This window comes from Phocoena sinus, chromosome 20, assembly GCF_008692025.1.
Source record: "Phocoena sinus isolate mPhoSin1 chromosome 20, mPhoSin1.pri, whole genome shotgun sequence".
Taxonomy (NCBI): Eukaryota; Metazoa; Chordata; class Mammalia; order Artiodactyla; family Phocoenidae; genus Phocoena; species Phocoena sinus.
In genome coordinates, this window is record NC_045782.1 from 16991392 (window position 1) to 17006916 (window position 15525).

At 38.0% G+C, this 15525-nt stretch overlaps 1 protein-coding gene across 7 annotated transcripts in view; it reads left to right on the plus strand.

Moving 5' to 3' along the window:
* NF1 (neurofibromin 1) overlaps positions 1–15525 on the plus strand; it is a 252743-nt gene that overhangs the window by 115223 nt on the left and 121995 nt on the right. For 5 of the 7 annotated variants that reach the window (XR_004347587.1, XM_032617092.1, XM_032617094.1 and 2 more), the window contains exons 16-26: positions 695–818; positions 2450–2611; positions 3773–4022; positions 4575–4648; positions 4876–4959; positions 11292–11732; positions 12133–12272; positions 12535–12657; positions 13131–13214; positions 13958–14074; positions 15229–15410. Coding sequence is in view for 5 of the 7 variants with exons in the window: in XM_032617092.1 (XP_032472983.1) it covers positions 695–818; positions 2450–2611; positions 3773–4022; positions 4575–4648; positions 4876–4959; positions 11292–11732; positions 12133–12272; positions 12535–12657; positions 13131–13214; positions 13958–14074; positions 15229–15410 (1781 nt within the window). In the remaining 2 variants the exon portion in view is untranslated. The remainder of the gene's footprint in view (positions 1–694; positions 819–2449; positions 2612–3772; positions 4023–4574; positions 4649–4875; positions 4960–11291; positions 11733–12132; positions 12273–12534; positions 12658–13130; positions 13215–13957; positions 14075–15228; positions 15411–15525) is intronic. The other 2 variants (XR_004347588.1, XM_032617095.1) reach the window with 2 other exon arrangements.

Consider the following 15525-nt stretch of genomic DNA (forward strand, 5'->3'; position numbering starts at 1 on the left):
TTTGTTATGTTTCATATTTACAGGACATCTTAATTTAGACGAGCCATATTTCAAGTGCTCAGCAGCCACATGTGGCTGGCTAGTGGCTCTTGTGTTGGACAGTGCAGCTCTAGAGTAGGAATAAGGAAGCTTTTTCTCTAAAGGGCCAGGTAGTCAATATTTTAGGCTTTGTGGGCCAGGTAGTGTCTTTTATAACTTCAGTTCGGCTGTTGGGACATGAAAGCAGCCATAGACAATATGTAAATGAATGAGTGGGGTGTGACCGTGTTCCACTAAAACTTTATTTACGAAGGCAAATGATGGACTGGATTTGGCCTGCAGGCAGTAGTTTGCAGACCCCTGCTCTAGAGCGTTAGGTTCACATACAGTCTGTGCTGTGCACCTGGTCTATAATTTTTTCTTGAGTCCTCTGCAAGGATGAGATGCATGGATAAAACAGCTGGAAGTTGGGAGAGTAGGGGGCTTAGAAGTACTTGCTTTTTTTTTTTTTTTTAACGTAATCCGTACACTTACATCATTTGATGATCATGCTGTTAACATTTTGATAATCATTTCTCTAAAACAAATCCTGGAAAGGAAAATAAGCTTCTCTAGACTTTGTCCATTATTAGAGAATGCCATTCTTACGGACTCATTTTATCTGCATTATGTTGTTTGTTGACAGTGCTGGTAACAGTGAACTTTGTTTCTGCAGCTCACAAATGCTTTTTTACATCTGCAAGAAATTAACTAGCCATCAAATGCTTAGTAGCACAGAAATTCTCAAATGGTTGCGGGAAATTTTGATCTGCAGGAATAAATTTCTTCTTAAAAATAAGGTAAGCAAAGTGACATCTTTCAAAATGGAAGAATATTTGGAATGGTAATGAGGAGACATTAAGGAAGTGTTTATTAGCCAAATTAAGCCCTAATTCAGCTCCTCTCTCCTACAGTCTTCAAGGGAAATTTTGTGCAGAAGACAATGGCTGACAAATCAACTCTTTAAAAATTATTCTGAGCCTTTAGCCTTAAAGCCACAATCCTGATAAAGTCTAGCTGAGTTAATCAGGACTCTGTGGAGCAGTCCTAGGAGGAGTGGGGGCTGCTATAACCAAAGAAGATTGAGTAACAACATAGTTTATCTGTCCTCTCAAGTTCATACATAAGACTTGAATCCTATGGCTAGGCTAGCCCAGAGAATGTTATCTATCTGTATATGTAAAGAAGCTGAAGGGAAGAGATTGAGGGCCCTCAATCTAGGTTTATTTATATTTCTGTGAGAAAGCTTTTACCTCTTGAAAATATCAGGAGTCTTCTTCCTTGGGGTTGAGTGAAAAGTTTTGATCCTGAACCATTGGAGTATGGTGAGAAGGTTTTGGGGGCTAGAGAAGAACCTTAATTTTTTTTTAACATAAAGTTTCTATAATTAGTCAATTAAAAAGTTCTTCTATTACAGCATAGTTTTAGGAGTACTTGATTCAGTGAATTTTTATCCATTTCTAGAATGGATAAAATCTATGAGAAATCTTTTTTTTTTTTTTTTTTGCGGTACGCGGGCCTCTCACTGTTGTGGCCCCTCCCGTTGCGGAGCACAGGCTCCAGACGCGCAGGCTCAGCGGCCATGGCTCACGGGCCCAGCCGCTCCGCGGCATGTGGGATCATCCCAGACCGGGGCGCGAACCCGTGTCCCCTGCATCGGCAGGCGGACTCTCAACCACTGCGCCACCAGGGAAGCCCGAGAAATCTTAAATGTATCAAATGCGTATGCTTTTCAGTGTACCATGCAGCTTGTTAAATTTTCTTTGTTTAGAAATGGGCTAATGGTAAGTTGGATTTATTTATATCTGGCTTATCTTAGTGTGTTAATGTAGTGGAATTTGGCATTATTCCAAAGATAAGGAACAAGATGTTTCATGTTTCATGCCCTTGCCTATGGTATAATTCTCCAGAGTACAAGCATTAGTAATCCAGTAATGAATCTGTAGTCTTCTGGTCAGTGAAGTCACTCTTATATATGGCTTATATACCAGTGTTAATTCTGGTGCAGAGGAACTTAATCTCAAAAGAGTCAGCTTCCAGTTATCCTGACCATAGCACAGGATATAAGTCTTATGGGAGGCAGTCTTAGTCGTTTTTAATTGACCGAAAAGTACATTATATCTTTCATGTGGTAGCTTTATGTTGTTGATGTTTTCCTTGTGTCTCTGTTAAACCTAGAAACGTTAATTTACATTTCTAGAATCTGTTGATTCTCATGATTTGAAGAGTGGAAAACTGAGAGGAGTTTCAGAGATATTGAGGAAACATTATTTGTACTATTGGGTTTCTAGTGAATGTTTTTCAATGTGAGGGGAACAGGAGATGGAAGGAGAGGTTTTCCAGGATAGTCTCAAACAGAAAGACAACTTATATTAAATATTTATTTCTCTTGGTTATCAGTACTTTGAAAAGGCTTATTTTTTCTTTCTAGCAGGCAGATAGAAGTTCCTGTCACTTTCTCTTCCTTTATGGAGTAGGATGTGATGTTCCTTCAAGTGGAAATACCAGTCAGGTGTCCATAGATCATGAAGAATTACTACGTACTTGTACTCCTGGAACCTCTCTCCGAAAGGGAAAAGGAAATTCATCCATGGTAAGGAGTTTCTTTTGTAGTTTTCTTGTATCGTCATCTGTGCTCTGTATTTTTTTCTGAATGAACTTGGGTAAGTTTCAGCTAGGTAATACAGCATAGTGAAGAACTGCTTAGCTTGTAGTTCTGTTACTGCTCTTTGTGGACCCTCAGGCAAGTTCCTAACATCTCTGTGATTCAGTTCCTTGACTTTAAAATGGGGATAATAATAATTTCTGCCCCAGAATTGTTGTGAGGATTAAATGAGATTATGTGTAAACAGCACTTGATTTTTTGACACTTATAAGCTTTAACTGATAACTATAATTATTATAACTCTCTATCCCATAAGAAAGACCATTCATACCCCAGAAGTTTAAAAGTTCTGTCAACTAAAAAGAGCACAGATTTACTGGGAACAAAAGCATGTTGCTTGATGTTATGCGTAAGTGTTCTCATGACTTCTGTGTCCATAATTCCCTTTAAAAATAAATCATAATACCAGTGAAAATATCAAATTATTAGAGTTTCTTTTTCAGACCAAAGCTTTTTTTTAATCCATAGTTTACAATATAATGTTCAGTTGAAGGAAAAAAAAAAACCAACTACTAAGCAGTGTGGTGTTTACTCTTGTCTTACCTGCAGAATTTGCATTCATTTTGTAAATGAGGATTTCTCTATTTCGTGTTTTGGGAATATGTTATCCAGAGCCCAGTGGATCTTCTGCAGTAATGTTTAGTTTTTATTCATGTCCTTAGTTAGGTCAGTTTTGCAGCATGATTATTTTATTTCTTCCCTCAGGGTGGATAGAATTTCATGTTACTTCCTCTTCCTTTGTTGTTTATGATTGACTGAGAAGTGTATTATATTTTTCATTGAGTAGATTTGTGTTGTGCATGTTTTATTTGTGTTCATATTAGACTTAATCTACATTTCTGGGATCTGGAAAGGATACCTATTCTAGTTGAAATTGAACAGATAGTAGTATTATGTTGGTATAAATAATCTGAGTTCTCATTCGGGTGAGATATTTTGAGGTTTGAAAATCCTATCATGGTTAAAGGGGAAAAGTTCTTGTGGGTTAGTGTATGCAGACATATCTGATACACAGCTTGTTGTATTATTGGGTTTTGTAAGTAAAATTACATAAGTTGCAAATACTTGCCTCCCACTCCTGACTCCCAGGATAGTGCTGCAGGGTACAGCGGAACCCCGCCGATATGCCGACAAGCCCAGACCAAACTAGAAGTGGCCCTGTACATGTTTCTGTGGAGCCCTGACACTGAAGCTGTTCTGGTTGCCATGTCCTGTTTTCGTCACCTCTGTGAGGAAGCGGATATCCGGTGTGGGGTGGATGAAGTGTCAGTGCACAACTTCTTGCCCAACTATAACACATTCATGGAGTTTGCCTCTGTCAGCAATATGATGTCAACAGGTACATCATGGGTAATGTTTTTTTCACTCAGTCTGCCTTGAATCACGTGACGTCTGATTGCTCTAGGAACATTAAGGATGTATCTAAGATTACTACTTTGTAAGTTTACAGGGCTAATTCAGATAGCTTACCTGAAATCCTTTTCTGCACAAGGTAAGGTGAAAGTAAATAGTATTTGAAATAAGCTGTTAATTTCTCACTGAGTTTTTAATATGCCATATACATTTGTTTAAAAACTGGCAGTATAAATTGCTTTCAGTTATAGATTATATAATTTACTCTGCCTGAACTGTATGTAGTGAAGTTTTAAAAACATTGGCACATGTTATGAGTAAGTTTAGGTGGGAGTAGCTATTTTAGGCTGTGGACATTGTGGAGTTCCAGTTAAGTGCCCCTTTCCTGTGAGGCTGGTAAAAGGAAGTGTTCAGCTTTATCATTTGAAGTATTCCTTCAACTCCTCCTATTCTGCCTTTTGGGTTGGGCTTGCCAGGTTCTCCGTTGGCAAGCAGGGCTCTAAGTGCAGTAGGTTGATTTGTTGTTGTCTTTGCTTAGGAAGAGCAGCCCTTCAGAAAAGAGTGATGGCATTACTACGGCGAATTGAGCATCCCACCGCAGGAAACACTGAGGTATGCCCTTGGCAACAGAAACATCCCTCTCAGGCCCCCACCCTCAATTTTAGAAGCCAGGTGTTATGCATATGTGACCAGGAATAGCTTCTGAAGCAAGTCTAAAATATGTGCATATTACAAGTAGGATATTATAATATGCACCAGGTTTGAGACCTGCCTATTACTGATTGATTTTTAGCTCTAGGTTTAAAGTTGCTTTCAAGTGGTAATTGCCTTCATTTCAGGCTTGGGAAGATACACATGCAAAGTGGGAACAAGCTACAAAACTAATCCTCAACTACCCAAAAGCCAAAATGGAGGATGGCCAGGTGAGTTTGTGAAGTTGATTTTGTCTATTGATTGATCTCCTAAACATATGTACTTTACTTCATCTTTTGTGAGTGACCTTTTAGTATAATAAGTATGTAGATGTCTTCAGACTGATATTTAGTTGTGGTTCATCTAAACCTGCACTAATATGGTAGCCACTAGTCAAATTAAAGTTTGATTTAAAATTAAAAGCAATTAAAATTCAGTTTCTCTGTCATACAATAGCCACATGTGGAAGTTGACTACTCTGTTGGACAGCATAGATATTAAATGTTTCCATCATTGCAGAAATATTGGACAGCTCTGAGCTAGAGATGATTTATGGTAGGACCATTTCTTTCCCCTCTTTTCTTTCTTTCTCCGTCAGAGTATTTCACAGAATTTTCAGGAAAGGAGCAACAAAGGTAGAGAAAAATAAATTAAAATTGAAACAATACATTTTACTATCTTATTAGGTATTCTAATTAAGGGATCTGGTGGCCAGAAGACTGAACCATAGGTTAAATGAAGTTTTAAAATTTGGGCATTTCATTCATCAACTGTTATCATCTGTTACCCTGGACATTTACAATTGATATTTCTGTATGTTTGATTTGTAATGGCCATATTGTTCTCATTATTAGGTGTTTTAGAAAAAGTCATTAGTCTCCCATTGTTTTTTTCTTGTCATGCTTTTTATGTTTTTTTTTTTTTTTTTTTTTTTTTTTTTTTTTTTTTTTGCGGTACGTGGGCCTCTCACTGTTGCGGCCTCTCCCGCTGCAGAGCACAGGCTCCGGACACGCAGGCTCAGCGGCCATGGCTCACGGGCCCAGCCGCTCCATGGCACGTGGGATCTTCCCAGACCGGGGCACGAACCCGTGTCCCCTGCATCGGCAGGCGGACTCTCAACCACTGCGCCACCAGGCAAGCCCTTGTCATGCTTTTTAGAACAAGAAAACAAGTTACGTTTTTGTGAAGCAAAAATCTGTACCTAATATCATTATTGGGAGAGGGACACGTGGCTTTAAAATGAAAGCTTTTTTTTTTTTTGGTAGCTGTTTTGTTGAGATACAATTCACATACCATAAAATTCACCTGTTTAAAATGTGTGATTCAGTGGTTTTTAGTATATGCAGAGTTGTGCAGTCACCACCACAATTTAATAAAAACCCACACCCATTAGTTTTCATTCCCTAACCTTCCCCCGCACCTCTGCCGCCAGCCCTCAGCCCTAGGCAACCACTAAGCTACTTTCTGTGTGAGTAGACTTGCCAATTCTGGACATTTCATATAAATGGAATCATGCAACATGTGGTCTTTAGTGACTGGTTTCTTTCACTTCGCATAATGTTTGCAAGGTTCATTCATGTAAATCAAAGCTTTTTAAAAGAAATTTGATATCCTGTGTTGATTATATTAGTCTATGATAAAAATATTTTAGTGGCTCTTTAAAAATGTATATGATAATCTTAAGTTTGGGTTTTTTTACTTAAAAAAATTTTTTTTGCATCTTTGCATAGTTTTTTTAAATCGAAGTATACATTCAAAAATATGTGTAAATCAAAGTGACAGTGCAAAATATTAGGAGGTGAACATACCTGTGCAACCAGCACCCACATCAAGAAAGAAATCATTACCAGCATCCCAGAAGCTTTCATTGTGCCCCTTCCAGTCACTGATGACCAAGAGTAACCATTGTCCTGATTGAACGCAATCATTTTCTTGTTGTTAAACTTATATAAACAGAGCAATAGAAGTATACTCTAGTATCTGGCTTCTTTCACTCAACATAATGTTTGTGAGATTCAGCCACACTATTTCGTGCAGTTGTAGTTTATTATTATTGCAATATATTATTTTGTTTAACAGTGCTCAGTTTTTCTTTTCTATTCTTTTTTGGCATTGGATAGTTATACACCAACTAGTTACTTTGAATAGTGCTGCTCTGAACATTCTTGAACGTGTCTTTTGCTGACCATATAGGTGTATTTCTGTAAGGTCCACACTTAACAGTGGAATTGCTGGGTCACAGGGTATGCAGATGCACATATGGGGAATATAAATGGATATAATCACGTTGAAAAACTGTTGGACAGTTTCACAAAAACTTGTAAAAGATAACTAACATTTGAAAGTGAACAGGCATAATATCTGTGGAAATGACCACATATCATCCAGCCCCATGGAAAGCATTCCTTTTAAAGAGTATATACAAAATGAGACAACTGATCCACTAACAGGGGTCTGTTATTAGTGGTTTCTTATACCTGCACGAACAAGCAATTTTTCTTTTGGGATTGTTCAAATTATAACCCTTTAAAGACCAAAAGTAGGAAATAAAATATTGTACATACTTTTTCTAATTCAACTAGATAAATATTTTGAAGCACTTAAATATTCAATAAAATTAGACATTTATATCAGGCCTGGGCAGAGCTACTCTGACAATATATGATATGATATGATGTAATATAATATATTCAGTTAATAACTGAATTCTCTATGTCAGAGAATGGGACAACATTATCAAAACAGTATAAGACAGGGGAAACCTGAAATTGTACCAGTGGAACAGAACTGAAAATCAAGAAACTTGTGGTAATCATTTGAGCCCCGAAGAAGTATATAAATATATAGCAGAATTCAAACTAGACAAGAAACACCAATCTAATTCTTTATGCACTATAAAAGTCAAGACACAAAAGATTCCCCAGATGAAAGGACAGTGTCATAATCAAAATGTTTATGTTGCAGCTTCAGTTTAATGTCACGTCACTTATTTAGCTTCTTTTATATTTACTGTGACACAGTTTAAGAACATTTAACTGTAATTTGAAACCAGAGTAATCACCACTATGTTCCCAGAGTCAAGAAGAGAATAAGTATTACTATTACTCCTTTGTTTCTGTTGGAGATGATCTAATCAAGAAAAGTGCCGAAAAGTACTGATAAAAGCAAGACAGTGATAAAATATTGGGTTGGCCAAAAAGTTCGTTGGGTTTTAAGGACATTTTTCATTTTCACCAAGAACTTTATTGAACAACATATTCATTAACCGAACGAACTTTTTGACCAACCCAATATGAACCCTGTAAGGGAAGTCTTTAAACCTAATATGAAAACCACAATTACTAAAAAATAGGTTGATAATGGTACGTTAAATGCTATGAATTCACCACACCTAGTTGATAAGAATACGCAAAATGAACTTTGACTACTGCATAAAAATTTTTGTAATTCCTATTTACCTGTTGCTTCCTATTTTCGAGGCAACCTTCAATAAATCTCATTCAGATCTATCTGTAAACCAACATACTAAGGAACGGAGAAGTTTCTCTGCTTCATTTATTAATCCTTCAGAAAGATTAACTGTATCATCATCTTGGACTGTATCCCACAACAAGGTGTTTCCTTTCTTGCAAACAATATCCAAATTAATGTCTTCCACAGAATTACTGTTGAATTGATGTTTATGAATTATAGGTTCTTGATTAAGATGTTCATGGTAAATAGATGCTACTTTGGCAAGGTGTTGTTAGAGATGAGATGGTAGCTCTGCCTGTGAAATGAATCTGAACTAGCTCCTCTTCACACCCAGATTCTTCACTATCAAAATCAGCCATATTTTTCTCTGATTTTGCACTGACCTGGGAGCTACGGCAACTGACATCATCTGTACTTAGCTTATCATCAGCCATATGCCCATCATGGTAGTGATGATGATGTGGTGGTGGTGGTAGTGATGCTGAATTTAGCGATGCTAAATTGCCGACAAGCAAATAATTCATTTCCAGTCATCTCCCAAGGAAGTCCCCAGTGCGTGTAATACTGCAAGATTCCTGAGATGCTTCTGCTATATGAGCAGCATTCACTTCCTCTGAAATATGTTCTGGGTCTTCAGCGTGTGAACAGGCATCCAGCATTTGTATTTGATTATCTACTGATGGCATCGGCTCAGGGTTAGAAAACAGGTCCTTTCCTGTTCCATTGCTTGCTGATGGGCCTTGGGAATCCTCTGAGCAGATGCCTGCTTGACTTTCTAACTTTCTGTTCCAAAGATCCGTACCACAACTACTTTTAAGAGGATTATGACCATGATCTGCATCTTCTTGAAGGGCTTCAAATCAGCAGTGTCTTCTGACTGTCCCTCGTTACCAGAGCACTCAGCTGACTGGCTTGCATTAGTAGAATTCACCTCATTGCTAGATCCATTACTGTTGCTTCCAGGACCACTGCTTCCATCTTCACCACTGTTGGCAGTTTTGTCAGAATTTCATTGCTTGGATTTCTTTGTGTCTGAAAGTTGCTCTTGCATCTGTTTCCTTCTGTGTGTAAGTTGCTCATCCATTTCAATATCACTGCCTCCATTCTGATGAGTTTCACTGTTACTGCTGCTGTGAGGACTAACTGCAGGTGACGAAGGTGATGGAGCTGGTCTTCTGAGCTCTTCTTCCTCTTTCTTATTTTCAGTGGGAAGATTAATAAAGATGCCAAATAACTGTTTAGGTAGCTGAGCCTTAGCTGCTAATACATTATTCCATAATGCGTTAATTAACATCAATGCCAAGTATAATGTCTGTTCAGTACGAACACTTGGCTGAAGAGCTGAAACCAGATTAAGAAGATATCTAAGTGGTACTGGATCCAAATTCTTGATGAATAAAGGAAATAAATCATGCATATACCAACTACAGTGTTTTCAGCTGTGTTGCAGCCCAAATGTAGTCAATATGCCAAGTACTCAGTCATCCTGCTGCTGCTAAAAAAAATTCAGTCACTTGACAGTGTTTGATAATCTCAGTATGAAATTCAGTCCATATATTTGCTCTACCACATTGTTGCTTATAAGCCAGTCTGCAAGTTCTTTTGCGATGGACTTTCTATGTTTGATGCTAGTGACTCATTATTGCATATATCGTTGAAGGTGTGAAGTTGATTCATTATTTGACTGAGCCCAGTCAACCTCTTAGTCAAAATAGATCACGTAAAGGGCTTCCCTGGTGGCGCAGTGGTTGAGAGTCCACCTGCCGATGCAGGGGACACGGGTTCGTGCCCCAGTCCGGGAAGATCCCACATGCCGCGGAGCGGCTGGGCCCGTGAGCCATGGCCGCTGAGCCTGCGCGTCCAGAGCCTGTGCTCCGCAACGGGAGAGGCCACAACAGTGAGAGGCCCGCATACCACAAAAAAAACAAAGCATAGCGTTGTATTCAATGGTTCTTTCACTGTGCTACACATTAAGTCATCCATATTGTGAGCCCCGCTCGGTCTTAACTCCTGATCAGGGAACTTGCATAAATACCTGATAATGTAGGTCCTAAAAGAGATAATGTGCTACATGACAGCAGAGCTATGTAGCCATATTCTAATACTAGATACAACTGTAGTAAATCCATGTGCTGTAAGAAATGGCAAAGTTTTAAGAGTCCCATATTCAAAGCAGTCATTCATGAGAGGTCATTTTCCCCATAAAACAGACATACCTAATGAAACAAATGCAGTGGCACTTCTACATCATCCATGTCACAGATTGTCCCTAATATGTTGCTGTCTTAGGTTGATATATCCTCTATAGTAAGGTGAGTATTATGCTTGCAAGCAGTTGGGAAATTGAATCTGAAAATTTTTTGCTACACATAGTAAGTTTTTCTTTCTCATCTCTATTCCATAAACTAAAAGGACCAGAACTCCTGGAAGATTCCTCCTCTGTCACGTTACAAATTCTTGTAGAGTATTATTTTTTTCTATTGATTTTTAAATTTTTCTGTACTCCTTCATTACACTCCTTTCTATGTTCAGTGGTTCTTCCACTTGGTTACTCTCATCTTGCCATGTGGGAATCTATAAGATCTTCTGCAAGAGCTTATGGAAGAATCCGAATGAACTTTTTGGCTAACCCAATATGTTAATAGTAGTACAGTGTTTACAAAGCTGATCCCAGAGCACTTGAACTTCAGCAATCACTAAGTTATTAAGTACACACACTACTTGGTTAAAAATCTCCAAATGCTTATATTCCTTGAAGCAGCACAGATATGGCCTCTGTGTCCAGGAATTGATATAAGCAAATGTTTTGAAAGTATGTTCCTTCCTGAACTGCAGTCCATCACCACCTTCTGTATCTGATACTGGATATACGTGTATCACTACCTTCAATTCTGTAACTTAAGACTCATCCATCCTCAAGCAGTAAGGTACCTTGATGTGACTAGAAATTACAGAGTGAAGACTTGGATTTTTTAAATGTAAAAAATGTTCTTTTGTCATGGAAGAAATGTTGGATAAAAAGTAATTTGTCAAATCTCTCAACCAGTTGAGGTTGAATTCATGCTTTCCATAAAAATTTTGTGTTTAGGCTGCTGAAAGCCTTCACAAGACCATCGTTAAGAGGCGAATGTCTCATGTGAGTGGAGGAGGATCCATAGATTTGTCTGACACAGACTCCCTACAAGAATGGATCAACATGACTGGCTTCCTTTGTGCCCTTGGGGGAGTATGCCTGCAGCAGAGAAGCAATTCTGGCCTGGCAACCTATAGCCCACCCATGGGCCCAGTCAGTGAACGCAAGGGTTCCATGATTTCAGTGATGTCCTCAGAGGGAAACGCAGATACACCTGTCAGCAAATTTATGGATCGATTGCTATCCTTAATGGTCTGTAACCATGAGAAAGTGGGACTTCAGATACGGACCAATGTTAAGGATCTGGTGGGTCTAGAATTGAGTCCTGCTCTTTATCCAATGCTCTTTAACAAACTGAAGAATACCATCAGCAAGTTTTTTGACTCCCAAGGGCAGGTAAAGTGTTCTCTGTTTTATTTTTCACCCTTCCCTGTGAATAGAGTGACTCATTTGAAATAATGAAGCCTTTTCCTTTTAGATTATTTAATTTCGATACTGGCATGAACTTTCACTTACAGTTTTAAAAAAATAGGTGAAAACATTGCAAAAAGAAGAATCGTCTAATGTAGGAGTCAATTTGCTTTTTAGGGACTCTAGTGCATGGGCGTGCCTGGGGTTAACAATGTCTTGGGTATGGATATGAGTGTCTGTGTATCTATGTGCACATTTGGATATGTGCCCGTGGTTGAATTTCTGCATGTGTATGACAGTTAGATCAGGCAGCTTTATCTCTCTGTGGTCTGTCTGCTGTGCATTGATTCCCAAATCAATTCCCAATGTTTTGTTCTTCGTATAGGTTTTATTGACTGACACCAATACTCAGTTTGTGGAGCAAACCATAGCTATAATGAAGAACTTACTAGATAATCATACTGAAGGCAGCTCTGAACATCTGGGGCAAGCTAGCATTGAAACAATGATGTTAAATCTGGTCAGGTAAGCATTCTACTGAAGTGTAGCAGACGCATTGGTATCGGTAGTTAGTAGTGAAATAATTTGCTATCCTTTTCTCTGTTGCACCCAAATTAGGGTGTAATAATAAAGTAATTAGAAGTTATATATGTTCTCATATAAACAAAATGAAAATCTTATAGTTCTTATGGTTACATTTAATCATTTTACTTAGAGATGAAAGCATTTAGAAAATCTTCTCTTTTGTTTATATCGGATCTTTTATTTTTAATGCTTCTGTGTCTAGATATGTTCGTGTGCTTGGGAATATGGTCCATGCAATTCAAATAAAAACGAAACTGTGTCAGTTAGTGGAGGTAATGATGGCAAGGAGAGACGACCTCTCATTTTGTCAAGAGATGAAATTTAGGTGAGTTCTCAAAAGAGCAAAGTTAAGTCTTGTAAATCTTATTATGTTAAGTGAAGTACAGAAAAATAGTGTGCACCTGGTTATCATGGGAAGTGGGGAAGGTGAAAAAGGAGCATTTTATGTGTGTGTGGTTTTTTTTCTCTTCATATCTTTTCAAATTTCCCAAACCTTTGTGCCCATGACAGTGCTCCCTTTTTCTAAAATTACACTACACTTGAGGCCAAGAATTTGATTCTGTATCCAAATGGATACATAGCTAAGGGCTGATGTGGTGGATCGGTACCCAGGTTGCTCATGTTTGCGCCCTTCTCACTGTTAGATTTGTAATAGCAGTATCTCTCTTATGAAATTGTCATGTTGCTTGGGTGATTTGGAAAATTACTTGAACTATTAAAAATTCTTATATGACTAAAAGTGTATGTGTGGCTTTAAAAAAGCTGTGTCCTCTTTTCTTTTTCTCTGCCATTCTATAGGAATAAGATGGTAGAATACCTGACAGATTGGGTTATGGGAACATCAAACCAAGCAGCAGATGATGATGTAAAATGTCTTACAAGGTAAAAAAAAAAAAAAAAAGACCTTTAACTAAGTATCAGCAGGTTTACTCTAGGTGTTACTACTACTTCATTATAGTTTGTATACATATATTTTATGTGTATTGAAATTGTTTTTTGGGATATCAACCTTTTGCATTTGAATTATATAAAGATACTAATCTTTATTATTTCTTTTTCTTTTTAACTAAAAGACTTTCAGTAAAAAATGTGAGAGAGTGTTATGTTTGGAAAGCTTGGGTTGTCTGTTTAGGGAGGATAGTCTACAGTTGGAAAATAAGGTATATAAAGCCTTAGATTGTTTTTAATTTTTGATTGGATAAAGATATTATTTGAGGAACTTAGTCGTTTTGAGTCTTTCTAAAATGTAATTGCTTAAGTTTGCTCTAATGATAAACACTTACTGCAATGTATCAGAAATATTTAAACATTATGTATTACACAAAAACCATTCACATATATTTCTTTGGCCAGCCTTGGTTCCATAGTTTGTGCTTTTAATTTAAGGTAGTCATTTTGCCAAGATTACTTTGTAGAAAGTTATTATCACCCTCTCCCCAACTTGAAATGTCTTGGCATTCTGGGCTCTGCATATTAACTCACATTATTTAGGTTTTCATAGTAATTTGTTTAATGAAATAGGTAGTTATTAAAGTTTGTATCTGTTAGGAAGAAGTTTATTTGAGGGGAAGGTGGAGTGGAAGAACCTGAAAGATTTGTGGTCTTTAAACTTTTTTTTTCTTCAGAGATTTGGACCAGGCAAGCATGGAAGCAGTAGTTTCACTCCTGGCTGGTCTTCCGCTGCAGCCTGAGGAAGGAGATGGTGTGGAATTGATGGAAGCCAAATCACAGTTATTTCTTAAGTAAATTTCATTCACCAAAAATACAAAGCAAAAAACAAAGGCCCACACACAACAAAACAAAGTATAACCAAAGTAGCAAATGATTATATTTAGAAAATGGACCTCAGTTGCTTTGTTATTATGGCCATCAGCCGCTGTCTCACAAAATATAACATGTGCTTGAAGCAATATTATCCATGATAGGGCTTGTATAGGAAGCCCTATACCAGAGCCACTCATGTGATGCACATGTGTTTTGTGGTTTATTTTCTTTTTACTTTCTACTGAACACTCTGTATTTTTTCACACACACACTGTATTTTATTTTTACAAGAGATAAATAAACTGACACCAAGCATTGTAAATGGATGACCACAACAAAAGCAACAATGATTGCAATGACCAAACATGAAACACACTCATACTATGTCATAATATTGACATTCAGTCCAGTAATCCAGTGTTTTGTGGTTTTTAAAGAAAACAATTTGATTGGTGAATTTAAAAAGTTTTATTTATTTATTTTTGGCTGCATTGGGTCTTCGTTGCTAGGCGTGGGCTTTTTCTCGTTGCGGCGAGTGGGGGCTTCTCTTGTTGCGGAGCACGGGCTCTGGGAGTGCAGGCTTCAGTAGTTGTGGCACGCGGGCTCAGTAGTTGTGGCTCGCAGGCTCTAGAGTGCAGGCTCAGTAGTTGTGGCGCACAGGCTTACTTGCTCTGCGGTATGTGGGATCTTCCCGGACCAGGGCTCGAACCTGTGTCCCCTGCATTGGCAGGCGGATTCTTAACCACAGCGCCACCAGGGAAGTCCGATTGGTGAATTTTTATTGGTAGTAAAACCCAGATCACCTCCTTAAGTCATTTAAAATGTCATTGTCTAAACTGTTTGGACCACTAATTTTTATATTCTAAACATTAAAAGTGATGCATTTGCCAGGAAACACTGCATGTATTTGGTGTTTATATTATGAAATATGTACTGAGCTTTGTCAGGATAAAATCATATTCAACACAAAACACTTCATAATGAGCCATGCTGGCTGATTACCCCAAGACTGGAGAGAAGCAGATACCCAGAGCCACTCGTGTGATGCACATGTGATGGTTTCAGAATGTCTGATTCGTTATCTGGTTGATGTGGCCTTCACTGGGTAAGGGTCAGTCTTTTTATTTCACAGGTATTTCACATTGTTTATGAACCTTTTGAATGACTGTAGTGAAGTTGAAGATGAAAATGCACAAACAGGTGGCAGGAAACGTGGCATGTCTCGGAGGCTGGCATCACTGAGGCACTGTACAGTCCTGGCAATGTCAAACTTACTCAATGCTAACGTGGACAGTGGCCTCATGCACTCCATAGGTGAGATAAAATGAAAGCTTCATTTAGAAATGTAAAACCTAGAGAACTGGCATGTAAGACAAGTGGAATTACTTCAGAAAGACCATGTTAGTAAATTTGCATCTGTCTGTCTATA